We start from the raw sequence: 16,833 nt of genomic DNA on the forward strand, positions 1-16,833 counted from the left end.
AGCACAGGATGTCTCCCACACCCAGCCTGCCACTACCTCCAACGCAGGTGGCCCTGGCAGGGGCCAGGCCGGGCGCCTGCACTCAGCCTTGGTGAGGCCACACTGCAAGCACTGCCTACAGTTCTGGGCCCCTCACTCCAAAAAGGACATTTAGGTGCTGCAGCGTGTCCAGAGAAGGGCAACAAGGCTTGTGAAGGTTCTAGAAAAACCTGTCTTATGAAGAAGTGGGTTTGCTTCGTCTTGAGGAGGCTCGGGGGGATCGCATCGCTCTCTACAAGTCCCCAAGAAGATGTTGTAGTGAGGTGGGTATTGGTCTCTTGTGCCTGTAGTGTGAGGACAGGAGGAAATGTCCTTGAGCAGAGACAGTGGAGATTCACATGAGATATTAGAAAAACCCTTCTGTCAGGCATTGGAAGGGGCTGCCTAGGGAGATGGTGCAGTCACCACTCCTGGAGGTGTTCAAGAGGCGTCGGGCAGGATGCGGCGCTGGGTGATGTTTCAGTGGTCGAGGGGTTACAGTGGCAGTGCTGGGCGGACGGTGGGGCTGGATGGCGCTCCAGGTGTGCCGCCACCCTCCGCCGCCCCTCACGCCGCTCCTCTCTCCCCTCACGCCTCCCGCGCTCCCAGCCCGCCCCCAGCGCGCAGGCGCGGCGGCCGCGCAGGCGCGGGGCGGGCGGGCGCTGTCAGCGGGGCCCGCGCTCGCTCCGGCCCGGCCATGTCGTACGGGCCGCTGGACCCGCGCGGCCCCGGGGCGCCGCCGCCGCCGCCCCGGGACTTCGGCGGCATCATCCAGACATGCAGCGGCAACGTGCAGCGCATTGCGCAGTACAGTGAGTGCGCGGCCGGGGAGGGGCGGGGCGGCCCGGCCCGGCAGCGCGAGGGTGCGGTGGGACCGGGGCGGGCAGAGCCTCCCGGAGCGGGGCCGGGCAGGGCTGCCCGGGCCGGGCACACGGCGGGCACCGGGCGCGGTGATGCCCAGCCCGGCTGCCGGGCGGGGTGAGCGCTGCGGGCGCTCTCGGTGAGAGTCTGTCCCTGTCACCGAGCCTCCCCTTCCCCCAAGGCACTGCGCTGGCACCTCGGGCAGTCCGGCCGCTCGCTGGCATCGGGTGCCCTCAGTGAGGGGCTCTGGGGGCGGCAGGAGCCCGGGGTGTCACCGGGCTTGGGAGCAGCTGCTGTCCCAGGGATCCCGAATGGGCGTGGGAACGTGCGGCTTCCCCCTCGCTGTGCTGGCAGTGTCCTGCTCCCGGGCAGGATGTCCCTAAGGACACGGTGTTGCACTTTCTCGTCATTAGAGAAAGTTACCGGTATTGTATGAACATCGTAGAAATCTCAGTATTGATCGCTGAATTGCTGCTCCTTGAAGCAGTCACATCCAGGAGAGTCTTTGATATAATCCTTCCCAAGGATACAGGCTTTGCTAAAAAAGACATTAATTGTTCAAGTACCCCTGCTAGATCAGTTGAACATGTTGGTTCCTCTGAAAGCTCGTGACTTCTCTGATGATACCAAGCTATTTATGTTACTGAAAATGCTTTGCTCAGTCATGTAGATATGGCTGAATTGTTTCAAAGTTTGCCAAATAGAATGGCCTGTTGAGGTTTTTTCCCTTTTTTCCTGTTTTTATTTTTTTCTTTTACACTCATTTCTTCCTTCCTTCCACGGGATTTCTTTGAGCCTCCTGTTCTAAGCAGCTCAGCTTCTCTCTCTCATAGGACAGGCTCCTGCTGTCTCATGACCTGCAGCCATCCTATCTCCATGCACTGCTATCTCAAGTTAAACAATTAGCCCTACAGTTTTATTGAGGTGGGTGGGAACACACAGAACATCTGACTTAATGTTACAGTAGTTAACTTTATTACACACTATATAAAAGCTTTCCATTCAAGCCAAGAGAAGAAGATATATTGAAGCCTTAAAGCTGTCCTCATTTCTTCTTCTCCCATAAGGGAGAGAGCAGGCAAGCAGTATGAGTATTATTATAATATTATATAATATATATCTTATATATTATAATATTATAATTATTATAATACTCAGGCACAGCTGAGTATTATTCACTTCTTTGGGGAGTCTGTGGAGTGACGATTTCACACAAAATGTACAGAAAACTGGTGGCCTGAGCTGGCAGAAGTGTTGCAGACCTGCAGCTACAGGAGAGATTGTCTTAGCTGTCAGATAGTGAGTATGTGGAAGGCACTACAGCCTGAAATTAAAAGGGCCTGGAGATGGAAAGCTGTTGAGTGAGGGGCTCTGTGTGTTGGTGCATACACACTATCCAAAGGATAAAGAGCTCCAGCCTCATCCTTTCATTTCCTAGACACTTTATTCTCATTTTGTGCAGGCTGTGTGTGTTGCTGTTGGCTGAGATAAACTAAGCAAAACGAACTGCTGAACCCGGCTCAGGGCAGGACAGACATTGCCTGGCCTGGAAATGGAGCTGTGCAGGAATCTCCCCATGCAGAGAGAAATAAGTCACTGAATGTCTGGACATTATGGCACAAATGCTGTTTGCCAAGTCCTCAGAGTGCAGTCCTTGTGCCATTTGTCACCAGCTTTTCTGACCTTCCTGTGTCTGACAGAGCTGTGAAATATGTGCAGACTTGCTTGCTGGAAGCCAAGCTCAGTACATGAGGAGATGCCAACCATCTCCTCACTGTATAACCTAATAGAAGTCTGAAATTCTAGGTGAGAATACACTTGGTGGATGTAAAAGCTAATTACTGTCTAATTACTGATTAACTCATATTGCAATATGCATTTAGTTGAGCTGCCCTTGTTGTAAGCCCTTTAAAAGAAGTGGCCATTGTAGGGATCTGATGCTTCTCCAGCAACACATTTAGTGAACTGCAGAGACTCCAGGCTGAAAGCAGGAATTACACAGGAGGACGTCTCTGCATTGGAAGAAACTCTTGATAAAATCATGAGATAATTCAGTTCAATTCAGTTGCCTGTGGAACTGGATTAAGGTGATCCTCCTTGGTCTTGCCTCTCACTGCATGATGAGATAGCTTGGATTTCATGATTGATTTGGGACGATCAATCTTTGTACTGCTGAGCCCAGCACTTCAGTAATGATAAAATCTGTGCTGCTGCAGAATATAGTGGATCAGCTTCTTGATCTGTCAGAAAAGAATTCTAAGGTCGAGGGACTGGGGAGAGAAAATGTACTTGCTTTTCAGGTAGGTTAATGGTTTGATGTGATTCATTGTGTGGTTTCGTGATCATGAGTGCCTACACAAAGAAAATAGTGGGAAAACATCAGAGATGAGGGAGAAGGAGATCTAAAATACTTCTCTGTGCTAGCTACAACATGATCTCAAATTGACAAAGACAAACTGTGAGGTGCACATTGCTATCTGTTCTTGAAAGATTGTTTGTGCCAGTATTGTGAAAGCTTTGGGCTGTCGTGAGTAGGAAAGTTCAGGTCTGGGAGTTTTGAAACTAATAGCAACACTCAGCATTTTCTTTTTCTTTTTTTTTTTTTTTTTTTTTTTGACAGCACTAATAGTTGAAGTAACTTAAAAAAAAATTAAAATGGCAACACGGCATAATGAAGGTTTTCTGCAGCAGTGATAGCCCAAAATACTGAAATAGCAAGGCTGGTAGAAACAGCTCTGTTAGTTGGGCTGAAAAGCTTGAGGAGAAGGAGTGCACAAGCTCTCAGCTCCACTGACTTCTCTTGAGGGTATCTGTGCCTCACTGTCACTTTCTTGTCTGAAAGTTAGTTTGTTAGGCTGGGTCGTGTACAGGTGAGGATATTTAAAATGCACTTTGCATTTCACAGCATCCCAGAGCTGTTGGGTTTGGAAGGGACCCCTGGAGTTCATCTGGCCCAGCCCCTGCTAAAGCAGGCTCCCCTGAGCAGGATGTGCAGGAGGGCATCCAGGCAGGCTTTGAATATCTCCAGGGAAGGAGAATCCACAGCTTCTGTGAGCAGCCTGTTCCAGGACTCTGTCACCCTCTCAGCAAATGAATTTTTCATCATATTTAGATGGAACTTGCTGTGTTTCAGTTGTGGCTGTTGTCCTGTGTCCTGTCTCTGGGCACCAGGGAGAGGAGTCTGGCCCCATCCTCTTGCCATCCCCCATAAGATACTTGTGTATATTTAAATCAAAGAATTAAGTGTTGCCTTACTAGGTTCAGTCAGATATTGAAATACATTTAGCTTTTAGCTTTCTTTTGGGGAAAGCTAAAAGAATACATTCAAGAAGGAATAAAATGGTTCAGCTTGTCTTACCTACTCTTGTGATCTCTTTATCTTCAGCTGCTCAAATAAAGAATTTAATGAGCCAGCTGGGAACCAAGCAGGATTCCAGCAAGCTTCAGGAAAATTTGTGAGTATTAAATGAGCAAGCATTGATATAGATGTTCTTTCATTTCTGTCTGTGGTCTTAGGGATAGTGGGGAGATGCTTTATTAGATAAATTTAATACAGTCCTGCAAACCCAGAATTACTAGTTGCATTAAGTAGTTTAGTGGACAAATTAAGGTGTTTCTGCAGGACTCTGGAGAAGCCATTCAAAACTGCTGGGTGGGAACAGTTATTCTTATATTGTTCTTCTATATAATTTTTAAATATTTTATTTTAAAAGTAGTAGTACCTCAGCCATGCATTAGCATCAGCTGTGCTCTGAGGAGCAGTCATACTAGCTTCACTCATGGTTCAGCAGAAATGAATGCCATACCAGGTATTTGGTGCTCACATGACACCAGTAAGGAAAAACAGTCAGGGAGCCCCCTAACTGGAGAAAAAGTAGCTTGTAGTACAGATGGATTTAGTCAGTAGAAAGATTAGCTATTGTATATGGCAGACAAAATGTCCTGTGTCCTTTCAGAAGAATAATTTGCCAGTGGGGGACAATGTAGAAGACATTTAAACAGCTGTAATTCAAACTGACCCCTGGAAAGACTGTACAGGGGCTCTCTGTGTCTATGCTCGTGGAACATAAATAGCACATTATGGAAGGAAGAATTTCTTAGGGAATCAAAGGAAACTTAAAAGTACATTCTTCTACGTGACAGTACCTTGAATCTCTGAAAGCACAATTATCCTGGTTTTTATAATAGCGATTTTTGGATAAGTTTATGGCTTGTGGTGAAAGATACATGTACCACATCTGAAGGATGAGATCAGAGTCCAACTGGGAGAGAAAGGGATTTGTTTCCTTGAGCTGCTCAGTTGACTCAATCTCTATTTAATCAGTAGATTAAAGAATTAATCACTGGTGACCAAACGAATGCCTTCCCATTTAACGTCACTGCATAATCTCTCCTCTTTGGGGTGAGAGTGGCTGCCCCCCACAAATTGTCAGCTGCCATACCAACTTGTCAAAATGCATGGATGGTGTTTTTGGTTTAAATGTACAGCTTATACAATAATGGAGCCTGAATGTCCTGGTTTGTGTGTCCATTGGGCCAAGAAACTTTCACTTAAGCATCTTGTACCTGTTGAATGCAAAAGAAATTGCTTCTGGTTTACAGTATTTTTTTCTTCCTAGTTTACAGTATAGGATTTATATAATTACACTAGATTCTTCACAGTAATAGCTGCATATTGCAATGTTGTTGGAAAACATAAAGGCTTAAGGGAAAAGCCTTGCAATTCCTGAAGCTGGATTGTTCTTCTTTCTAATCACTGTATTTCACAAAAATGAAGAGTTTAATATCAGAGTCCCTGTGCTTTTATCAAATGTACATTTAATCAATGGAATTGGTGGTTGTCAAGTGAAGACTTAGTTACTAATTAGTACCACAAGGAATTCACCCTAAAAGAGGGATTATGTTCTCTGAATAAAGTAGTTTCTGTCTTATGCCATTGGAGAAAGATATTTTTTAAGCTACTGAATTATACTAGTTAGTAGGGAGCAAAGAAATTTGAATCTTTTTTCTAAAAATGTAGTCCAGAGCCAAGTTGATGTTAAAAAAAAAGTATGTCTGTGATCCTTTAGGTTGAAAAAAACCTACTGTAAAGCTGTGTGATCTCAGGACCCCTATTTAGTCACCATTCTGCCTGTTAAATGTTCAGTGGCTGCTTTTTAGGTAGATCTTGTGTAACTGCTTTTGAACTTGTGTTTCAGACAACAGCTGCAGCACTCTGCAAACCGCCTCGCCAAAGAGACCAATGAATATCTGAAGGAGCTGGGCTCTCTGCCCCTTCCCCTGTCTGCTTCTGAGCAGGTAGGCAGGCAGAATTTCTGGACATATTTCTAGATCACTCATTTAATGAAACTGGGGTAGACCACAACGTCACAAAGCCTGAACTGGCACAGCTGAAGAGACAGCAGCTTTTTGCAATGAAGGATGATGGTGAAATAGAGAAACTCATTAAGCTGGCTGCTTATATGACACTGGGAAAACCATGTTTCCCAGGAGCAAATAGGTATAAAATTTCCCCACATGAGAATAAGAGGCCCTAAATGTTTGGGAAGAACTCAGTATGCAATTCTGGTTTTCCGAGTAAATTTCTGAAAAATAATCTTGTTTACAAAGTGCCTGGTGGTGCAAGGTTGTGTTTTAGGAGAAGAATTCAGAGCAAAATGCCTATCAGTATGAAATGTGAGCATGCCAGCAAGCTTTCCCTTGCACGTGATTTATTAGTGGTGGAGGGGGAGAAGCTGACTCATTGTGCTTATATTTGAGAAAAGCAAAATATGATGAGGTGAAGAACATGATTTTCTCTTACCAAATCGTAGTTCCTGCTCCCTGTGGGAAAGGGAAGGGACATCCTCTGCTGCTAGTGTCAATTCACCACTGCCTGCTTTTGGGGTGCTGTAGTGGGATGATCTGGGGACGTGGGTCAGCAGATGTTGTCTTGGTCTCATTCTGTATTGAAGGTTTATGTGCCAGTTGGAAGCATGGCCCTGCTTTGCTGGTTTGTTCAGCAAATATTTTTCAGTTAATCTTCTGTGATGAACAAAATCCTGTCATGTGCATCTCACTGAATGCAGCCCAGGGAAAATTCAGTCAAAATCTGCAGGAGCTGGACTCAGCATGCTGAGGACCTGCTCTGGAAGAAGGGTTGTTGCTTCCAGAGAGTTCAGATGGAAGCCTCAATGTATTATAAGGCTGCTGTAGTGGCTTGTTATAGAAAAAATATAATTGAAAATGTTTTTTTTTCCTTGAAATGATTGTTGAATTGGTACAAGCTCATTGCAGGATTGCAGTCCTGGAAATCCCACCATTTGAGCCAGCTGTTGCAAATCTCTCAATCAGAAAACATAAAAACTGACGTAATGTTGTCCTTGGGACAAGCTTGTCCATAATTTCTTATTTCCCATTGCTGGTATGTCACAGCTCTCAAAGGAGATGTCCTGTGGAGGCTAAATAAATTGACATTGTGAAATGAGGATGGAAAGGATTATTGTAACTAATGCATTTGAAGAAAAGATAAACTGAAATGGTTATCAGGACTAAGGATGTTATCTGATCTAAAAACAACAGGCTTGTGTGCCATGGTTGGGAGACACAGCTTAGGAGACTGGGACAGTGGCTGTTATCATTAGTTCTGGAAGTGTGGGGCTTCCTGTTTTTGTGATTTAAGTGTGAATTTGTGTGTATTTTGTTAAGTACTGTGAGGTTTGCTAAGTGAAGGAATGGAGAGAAAAGGCATTGTAGGTAACTGAAAGGTATGTAGCTAAATGTGGTGAATTACTGGAATGTAATTAGAATAAAAGTAATGTTGGCATGGAGCATTGGTGTAAGGAATTAAAACATGGTGGGCTTTTTGTTCTGACCACTGGCACCAAAAGATCACTGAATGCCAGTTGATTGTTGTTGTTATGATGGTTTTTAAGAGTCTGGCAGTCACTTTGTAACGAATGGGAATGTCTAAACTCTTGTTTGTGTTTCGATTCCTCAGCGCCAACAGAGGCTTCAGAAAGAACGATTAATGAATGACTTCTCCACAGCCTTAAACAATTTCCAGGCAGTACAGAGGCGAGTGTCAGAGAAGGAAAAAGAGACTGTAGCAAGGGCAAGAGCTGGCTCTCGTATTTCTGTAAGTATTTATGGGAATTTTGGAGTGATAACAGTGAACTGTGAGTCTTCTGAGAGATCTTGTACTTGCCTTCCAACTTCATGCCTGTTTACTGACACCTTACTGAGTGAAGCTGAGGCCTTGGTGCAGTCGTTTTCCATTCCAGATGTTGGAAATAATTTCTTGTTTCAGTGTGCTCAGTATCAGTGTAGAGGAGGGAAGGAATCCTGGTAGTTGCAAATGTTGCAGAAGATGAGATGGGGAGTCAAAGCATAGTGAAGAGCAAAGTATTGCAGGCTGCTCTCACTTCATGTCAGCCCTGTGCTATAAAATTTAAGCATGGGGCTGACAGAATGAAGCTTACCTGACTTCAGAATGAAGCTTACCACACCTTAAATTATATCTCAAATCTCACACTGTGTTGCTTTATGTTCTTTATAATTGCTTATAATTGCTATTGTTGCTTTATATTCTCTATAATTTCTGTCCCGCTAATATCTCCAATGTATGTTCACTGGTAGGTTTTGACAAACCCCTGTGGCTCCTAAGAATTCATAATAAAATGGCCAATGAAAGCATTTCTCTCCTCTTGCCCCAGGGCTTTCTGCTAGGTATGCATTCTTAATTTCTGCAAGGGAACACATTTATCCATTGAATTATGCTCTTAAATTTTTGTTTCATGTTGGGAAAGGAGGTTACAAACATTGACAGCTGATCCAAGAACATGGACTGGCTGCTTTTGATCATTCGGTTGCCTCTGATTTGCAGAGACAATCTGAATCTAAAAATTAAATCTAAAGATGAAGCTAAAACTAATCTTACCTAACCTGAGTTAAATTTGGGGGCTGCAGTGGCATTCTCCAAGAACTCTCTGGACAGTATGTGCTTTGGTCTTCAAGATGCTGCTGGTGGTTTTGTGCATGGTCCTGGTAGTGTGTGAGAGTGGTGACTCATTTATCTCTTCCAGGCTGATGAGCGGTTCAGAGAAGAACAGCTTGTTTCCTTTGATAGGTAATATCTTCTTGTACTCTTGAGGTTTTTCACTACATATAACTAAAGTTTTTATGGTGTGATATGTTGCTGTAACTTGGGCCAGGTTCTGCTGGCTGAATGCAAAGCAAAAAGTGTTGAAAAGCAGCTATTACAGCACATGTAATCTACTGTGCAAAAAGCTGCATATGACAGTATTTTATCCTCCTTAAATACAGATTGTGTGATTACTACCCTGAGGGGAATAGTGGTGCCCTTAGGATGTGGCAGCTGGAGCTCATGGTGTTCTGGCCTGCAAACACAAGATTACCAGACAGGATTTCACTCACTGTGACTCTTTCCACAGAGAGCTGCATATTTATATCATGGGTTTGGATGTTCTCTAGCAGCCCAGTTGGAGCTACAGCAGAATAGCAGATGAGGCTGCCTAAAATTCAGAAGTCCTGGACATTGTGCACTGGCAATCTAATCCTGGAATGTGCACAAGACAGCGTTACTGTCACCTGTCAGACAGTTGTACTGCTTCTGCAGTAACAGTGTGCCTGTGTGGTAGATGGCTTTGTAAAACCTTACATCAACTCTGCAGTGTGTAAAGAGAGCCTGAGCCCCTCCAGAAGTATCTGTGATTAATGTGTCAACTGGGCTGAAATCTGTTGGCCCTGTCTGTGTAAATCCTTTACTTTCTGAATCAAGAGACCTTGCTTACCTGTCTCATCCTCCCTCTGCAAACTGCCCTTCATCTGCTCAGCTGCTTGGTGTGTGTCCCTTTGTTAGCCCTGGGCTTTCCCTCTGAGCCAGGGCTGAAACCCCAGGTGTTCAGTTATGCAGGTGCCGGGGTGGGTTTGAAGGCCTTGCACACAAAGTGGGACCCAGAGATAAGAGATGATGGCACACAGCAGCTATTCCACAGTCAGAGCTGTTCTTGTGTGCTCTGTGTCAGAAACTTCTGCTTTTGAGATCTGCAAACCCTGTGGTCATCTCAGAGCTGAATTACTGGAATCAGCTGTGTCTGACCTATTCATGTAGTTTATTTTAATTTCTTTAGGTGCTATTAAGCACCTATTAATTAGGTGCTATTAAAACTTACTGTTTAGTGTTGTACCAAACACTGGACTGATACAATGTTTTGTGGCACACTTCTCTATTGAAAAGATGGAGATGTTGCCCTGGAAGAACATTCTAAGCTGAACATAGAGGTGGCTTTGTATTATAGATGCTGGCTCCACTCTAATTGATGTAACTTCTGCAGCAGTTGTGAAGAACCAGCTCATCAGGAGAGAGGTAGACTGGGATGCAGAGTTACTTGAGTTTTAATATCTCTTTTGGTGTGTCATTTAATTCAAAGTTCCTACTAGACTAATGAATTAAAATACTAAAACATTTGAGTCTTATCTCCAAATGCCAGATGGGCAAGAGTCTTTGAATCCAGGTGCTTTTTCAGGGGTTCTTCTGTTCTGTTAATGTGCTTGCAGGCTGCTATCAGAACTTTCACCCTGATTTCTCCCTTTTGGAGAGATGGTAAGAAGCAGGGAAGGTACAAGTATTTTTTTGAAAAAGCAGAACTGAAATGGGCAATTTCTCCTAAAATGCTGTAGATAACTCTTATATTCTAGAACAAAGTGTGCTGTGCATGTAACTGCTTTCCAGTGCCTTCACACTGCCTGATCTGTCCCTTTTTCAATTGTCCCAGTTTGTGACTGTTGTCACAAATTGGTCCTGTCCTTGTACACAGTGACAGGGCCAAGAACCTGGGGGTTGTTCTGTAGGAAACTCTTCAACTTTAACTCATTTTGCCATAAAATGCAGCATGGAAGTACCTGTGCTCAGAGAGACACTGACTTTCCCTCTCTTTCCAGTGGTGAAGATTGGAATCAGATGCAATCTCAGGAAGAAGATGTGGCAATAACTGAACAGGACCTTGAACTCATTAAAGAAAGAGAAACTGCAATCAGGCAATTAGAGGTGACCAGTCAATGCTGCACAGTTAACAGCACTGGGAGATAAATCAAAGGATGCAGTGTTAATTAATGGGATGGGCTGAGGAGAGCTGATGGTGGAGGAATAGAGTTCCTCCTAGACAGGACTGATGCCAAGATAATCTGAAGGAGGCATATTTTCTCTCATTGGTGATCCTTCACACACGGCAGGAGCAGCTCACGTTACAGTGCTCATGCTGTGCTAATTGCTGGCGTGATGAAACAAATATTCAGTAGCTGGAGCATTGTAGGCTCCCATGCTAATCCCAGCTTGCACAGGTGGTAACATCAGGTCACCTCAGTCAGTGAGTGCTGGTGCCTATTCTGACCCTTTCAGTGATGGTCAGAAGAGGTACTGAGAGTGAGGATTAGAACATGTTGTACCCCGTGTTCATTGTAACTTGTTAAACTGTTGTCTTCAGGCAGACATTTTGGATGTCAATCAGATATTTAAGGATTTAGCCATGATGATTCATGACCAAGGAGATATGATTGGTAAGTGCATTTGGCTGATAAGTTTTTTCTTGATTTAGTTACATGTTTTGCCAGTTACATGGATTAAATCTTTCAGTACTTTGCATTAAAAGTTTTGTATTTCTAGCTATAATTTTTAAACACTGAAGCTCTGAAATATTTTGTAATGAATTCTCCTGGTTTTTTCCATAGATAGCATAGAGGCAAATGTGGAAAGTGCAGAAGTCCATGTGGAAAGAGCCAGTGAGCAGTTACAGAGAGCTGCCTATTATCAGGTAAATTCTGTGTGCTTGTTTGGTTGTTAGTGTATGGTTGAGCACTAATGAAACAGGCAGAGCAAGACACTGAGGACTGCAGCACACCAGCCTAGTTATTAAAACCAGCTCCTGCAAGCTGGCACTCATTCAAAATTGCCTGCAAGGAGTATATAAAGCACTTGAGTCAAAAACATGGTATTGAAATTCACCTTCTGCTTTAGAGTAGAAGAGTAGAAATAGTGTCTGGCACTTCACACTCTGCAAGCCTAAGTGTTTATCTGTCTTTGTTGTTGTTAGGAGTTAGTAGAAGAAACAAGAACAAATTCTGATGCTGTATCCAACTTGTAAACATATCAGCCAGGACCCTGACATGCAAAAATTTATGCCCAGACACAGGTCTGGGCACTCTGGTGACCAGGATTTGCACCACTCCTGTCCAGCTGCTGAGTTTCTACCCCATAGTCTGTGCTCCCTGTCCCATCAAATCTCTGCAGTGGCTCTCACTGCTGTATGGTACCAGTGTTTTCTGCAGGTTCCTTTCATCATTCTTGTTCCTGTAAATCCAGCTTCTGTGAAGGGGTAAGGGTTCTGCTTTAGTCCCATTGCTGCTGGGACTCACACAGAAAATACTGGACTCTTCCAAGCTGTTAAGTGGGAGGTACTGGAGGGCAATAAAACTCCAATGTTGGTTTTACCATCTGGTAGTAGAATTCTCTCCCTCCATGGCTTCCTTGCCAAAGTTCTTAGGTACTTGTAAATCTAAGCTTGGGAGCTGTTGGACATGTTTTGCATGTGTTTTTTTTTTTTTAATTGGATGGAGAAAGAAGTGGTTATATATAACTACCCTCAAATCTTTAGATGCCAAGTTAAAAATATTTGGTGTATATGGATGGACTGTAGTTTCCTGTGATGAATAAAGTGAGCAAAGCTGTAAAATCCAAGTTCAGTAACTGTTCATGAAATCATTTAAATTGTAGAAATGCAACACCAAGCCCAAGTGGCCAAGGGGAGATTGTTTGTGAGAACTGCTTAGGAGTTTGATTAGGATTACCTGAAAAACCTAAATGGCTAGAAAGGTTTGGCCTTCTCTGAGGCTTGTATTTTCCTTAAGAGAAGCAAAATCTGTCACATTTTGACTTAACTGCATCTCTTAGACCACTGCACTCCTAAAATTAAACACATTCACCTGTTGAATCATGGAGTTTAAGGAACATGTAAAAGTGTTCAGACTACACTGGTTCCTTCTCTCACATAACTGGGGGGGTACCAAGTGCTCTTGTTCACCCACGTTAGTCACATGAATTGCTTTTTTCCTCAAGTGTTCCTGGTGTCAGTGGCTTCTTTTCTCTTCTCTTATTAGAAGAAATCCCGTAAGAAGATCTGTATCCTGATTCTTGGCCTTGCTGTGGTCTGTATAATCATAGGACTCATTATCTGGAAGACAACATGAAATCTTCCGTGGAACCCAGTCTCACAGCTGAGATTTTTTCTGCCAGAGCAAACAGGCTGACTAGTCTCGGAGATGAATTGACCACCCTGAGAGAGCACAAGTTGGAACTACTTCTAATAATAGATATTAGCAACTAATGTGCAGATAACTAGTATATGGAATTAGTGAACCATGGAGACAGTATTTATCAGTTTATATACAAATTATATTGTTTTATGTAACTAAAATCTCGTGGTTTTGCTTTCTGTAATGTGTTCTTCCCTGTCCCAGCTGTATGCTGAAGTGTGATCAATAATTGGAGATGTCCTGTTTTTGACAAGTCATACAACTTCAACTTTTTGTATGTGTAGGTAACTTTGTTGGACTGGAATGAGAATGACATTCAAAGACAGCCCACCACCAAGTCACATTATGTAAATCCAGCAGTTTCTAAAGTCTCCAGTATCTGCCCCATGGTTTTATTGTCTCCAAGTGGCTGTGGTTCTAGATTCTCTTGAAGGATGAAGGATGTTGTCACAGATTTGAGAGGCAAGGAGGGTATGTGTGGATGATGATTTGAACCTCTACATGCTGGTCAGTTTAGCCTTGAGACTCATAACAGTGAGTTTAATTTTTTTTGGGGTGTGGTTGGGGTTGTTTTTTCACAAAATGCATCACTTGAGGACTGAACGTTCTTTGACTTAGAATCTAACAGTGCAATCTCCTTAGACAAACTAGCTGGTCACTTGCTAGTGGACAAGTAAATCTCTTCCAATGCTGACTCAAGCACTAATTATAAAAGGTTTAGCTGCTCACTCCCAACTGTTTTTAGAAGCTTCCAGGGGGAAAAACACTTAAAAATGAGGAAGTGGGCACCTAAGTTTACAAGCTAGTAAGATTAGTGAAGAGTGTTAGCAGAAATCTTGATTCTGAAGAAGTGCTCTTGAAGCTCACTTGTGGTGTTCTAGTTAATAATATGTGTGGCTTGTGAACATTCGGTATTTTCAATTCTTTATGAAATAGAAAGTGCAGAAACTGGCTGAGTGAAGTGCTGGGATTTTCAGACTGGGGATGTGTGTGCAAATGAAAAGGATTGCTGGTTCCAGCTCCTAGGGTTGAGCAGAACAAGCAGCCACTCCCCACTTCAATGTAGCTCTGAACTGACGTGCACTGAGGGAACAGTAATCTGTCCAAAGCCCAGTGGGGGTGGTAAAAGCAGCATACTGACCCATTTTGTATTTAATCCTTCTTCCATGTCTCGTCTATAATAAAGTAAACGTGAAAGCTGGGAAGGGAGTGTTCTCCCAATTGCACAGTGGTTTGCACTATTGCGCCGTCATTCCATCTAATAATCATCAATAAACACTTTTAAAAGCCTCTGTCAGAGCTCATTTTTCTTGCAGTTTAGACACTGCCACAGGTGTGTTTGCAGTTCCCCCTCTAAGCAGAGTAGAGGACTTTACATCAGCACAGTAGTGTTTCCTGCAGCTTTAGTTCTGTGCTCCCTGATTTTTCAGAATGAAACTCCCTGAAAACACAAAATTCATTTCACAAGGACATACACAATACTTCTGTGCAGAGTCCTGTACAATAGCTGATCCCAGAAAAATTAATCTTGTGCCTCAGAGCAGCATTGGGTCAGCTCTGACTGTTTGCCTGTTGCCAGAACTTGGAGCCTGGATGATAAAATCTGACTTGAAAGCAAGGGACCTTTGCGTTCTGATCCTTTTTTAAAGTGTTCCTTGGAAGTGGTAGGAGCTATTGATTTGTGCATGCCTGCTGCCAGGCACAGTCCTTTGGGTGTCACACTGCCATGTACAAACAAAAGCACTTAGCTAATGTTTGTTTGTTTAGGTCACCAGACCTAAACGGGAGCATTATTTGTAGGCTCCATCCTTCCAGCCTCTTTTATTCCTCTGGAAACTGGAATTGAGGGTACAGGGTGCTGAGCTCAGGGTTTCTGTTACTGCTTGACTCCTTTCTCCTCTCTGCACCCTGTTGTTCATGGCAGTAGAATTTGTGTTTTTAACACCCTTGACTGTGGAAGCCCAGGGCACAGGGAGTATTTCTCTGTCTGCTCTGGGGTGCCCTGACCCCAGGGGAGCACTGACTGTGACCCTCATTCATGGAGAAGGTTTCCTAGACTTCAAGACAGACTGGAATCCACAGAAGTGTGAAATAGCTTATAGAGAGTAGTGTGGGTGCATCACTTGGTGAGAAATTGAGGGTTTGGGATTTTTAGTATGTTGTGGATGGAAGCAAGATGGAGGGCACAGGGTGTTCCTGGGTTTCTTCTTCATGCTGCTTCTTCCTCCTCCATGGGTTTGGGTGGCATTTTGGAATTGGGCAGAACAGTCTGCATTGGGGCTCTGTGGGATCAGTTCTTGGGTTAAAAGGGAAAATAATCCAGGTGTCAGTTCTTAATTGGATAGTTTAGATTTAAAAGACCTTGTAATCAGAGACTGTTGGCCATTTTTGCGGTGCTTTTCCGGCGTGCTGAGCCTGGTGTGGACAGCGTGCAAAACTCTAGATAACAATAAACGAGAACCTGAAGACCCAAAAAATCCAGTGGGTCTCTCTTTCCTGACACAAGACCGCTCTAGGAGGGTGTCCCGGGCAGGGGAGCCCCCTGCGAGGGCCCAGCCAGAGCCCCAGAACTCGGGGAATCGGCAGCAGGTACCCCCACGCCTGACTGATGCTCCCGAGCTTGAAAAGCCACAAGGTCTTGAACCCTGGAGACTGCCGTGGCTGTCGCTGCCGTGTCCCGGCTCTCGGATGTGTGTCCGACCCCTCCGGGAGTTTCTGGAGGCGTTCCGGGAGCCCGGCGTGCCGTGCCTGCGGGCCCGGGCCGGGCCGAGCCGAGCCGAGCCACAGGCGGCTTTTCCCGGGAGCGCTCGTACCGGGCCGTGCCCGCGGCTCTGCTCGGACACGGGCGCTGGCCCCGCGGTACTCGGTACCGGCGCTGGCCCCGCGTTCTAGAGGCGATACCGGCGCTGTCCCAGGGTCCCAGGGCCGGTACCGGTGCTGTCCCTGGGTGGGTACGGGCACTATCCCGGGGTCCCAGGGTCGGTACCGGTGCTGTCCCGGGCTCGGTACCGGTGCTGTCCCTGGGTGGGTACGGGCGCTATCCCGGGGTCCCAGGGTCGGTACCGGCGCTGTCCCGGGCTCGGTACCGGCGCTGTCCCAGGGCCGGTATCGGCGCTGTCCCGGGCTCGGTACCGGCGCTGTCCCGGGCTCGGTACCGGCGCTGTCCCAGGGCCGGTATCGGCGCTGACCCGGGCTCGGTACCGGCGCTGTCCCAGGGTCGGTACCGGCGCTGTCCCGGGCTCGGTACCGGCGCTGTCCCAGGGTCGGTACCGGCGCTGTCCCGGGCTCCGTACCGGCGCTGTCCCGGGCTCGGTACCGGCGCTGTCCCAGGGCCGGTACCGGCGCTGTCCCAGGGTCCCAGGGTCGGTACCGGTGCTGTCCCGGGCTCGGTACCGGCGCTGTCCCGGGGTCGGTATCGGCGCTGTCCCGGGCTCGGTACCGGCGCTGTCCCGGGCTCCGTACCGGCGCTGTCCCGGGCTCGGTACCGGCGCTGTTCCGGGGTCGGTACCGGCGCTGTCCCGGGCTCGGTACCGGTGCTGTCCCGGGCTCGGTACCGGCGCTGTCCGCAGCTCCGCCCTGGGGCCGGGGCCAGCCCTCGGGGGCGTGTCACCGTTACGCCCCGCCCAGACCCCGCCCCTCCGGCGG

General features: G+C 45.8%; 1 protein-coding gene across 1 annotated transcript; it reads left to right on the forward strand.

Moving 5' to 3' along the window:
• Window positions 1–648: 648 nt before the first annotated feature.
• Window positions 649–14,480, forward strand: STX12 (syntaxin 12). The gene is made up of 9 exons (XM_038160929.1): window positions 649–830; window positions 4,265–4,334; window positions 6,078–6,177; window positions 7,859–7,996; window positions 8,943–8,986; window positions 10,822–10,927; window positions 11,364–11,436; window positions 11,608–11,690; window positions 13,033–14,480. Exons 1-9 carry the CDS (start codon window positions 716–718, stop codon window positions 13,120–13,122), a joined length of 819 nt encoding a protein of 272 aa, XP_038016857.1. The 5' UTR covers window positions 649–715; the 3' UTR covers window positions 13,123–14,480.
• Window positions 14,481–16,833: the final 2,353 nt, after the last annotated feature.

The sequence above is a fragment of the Motacilla alba genome, chromosome 23 (assembly GCF_015832195.1).
Source record: "Motacilla alba alba isolate MOTALB_02 chromosome 23, Motacilla_alba_V1.0_pri, whole genome shotgun sequence".
NCBI lineage: Eukaryota > Metazoa > Chordata > Aves > Passeriformes > Motacillidae > Motacilla > Motacilla alba.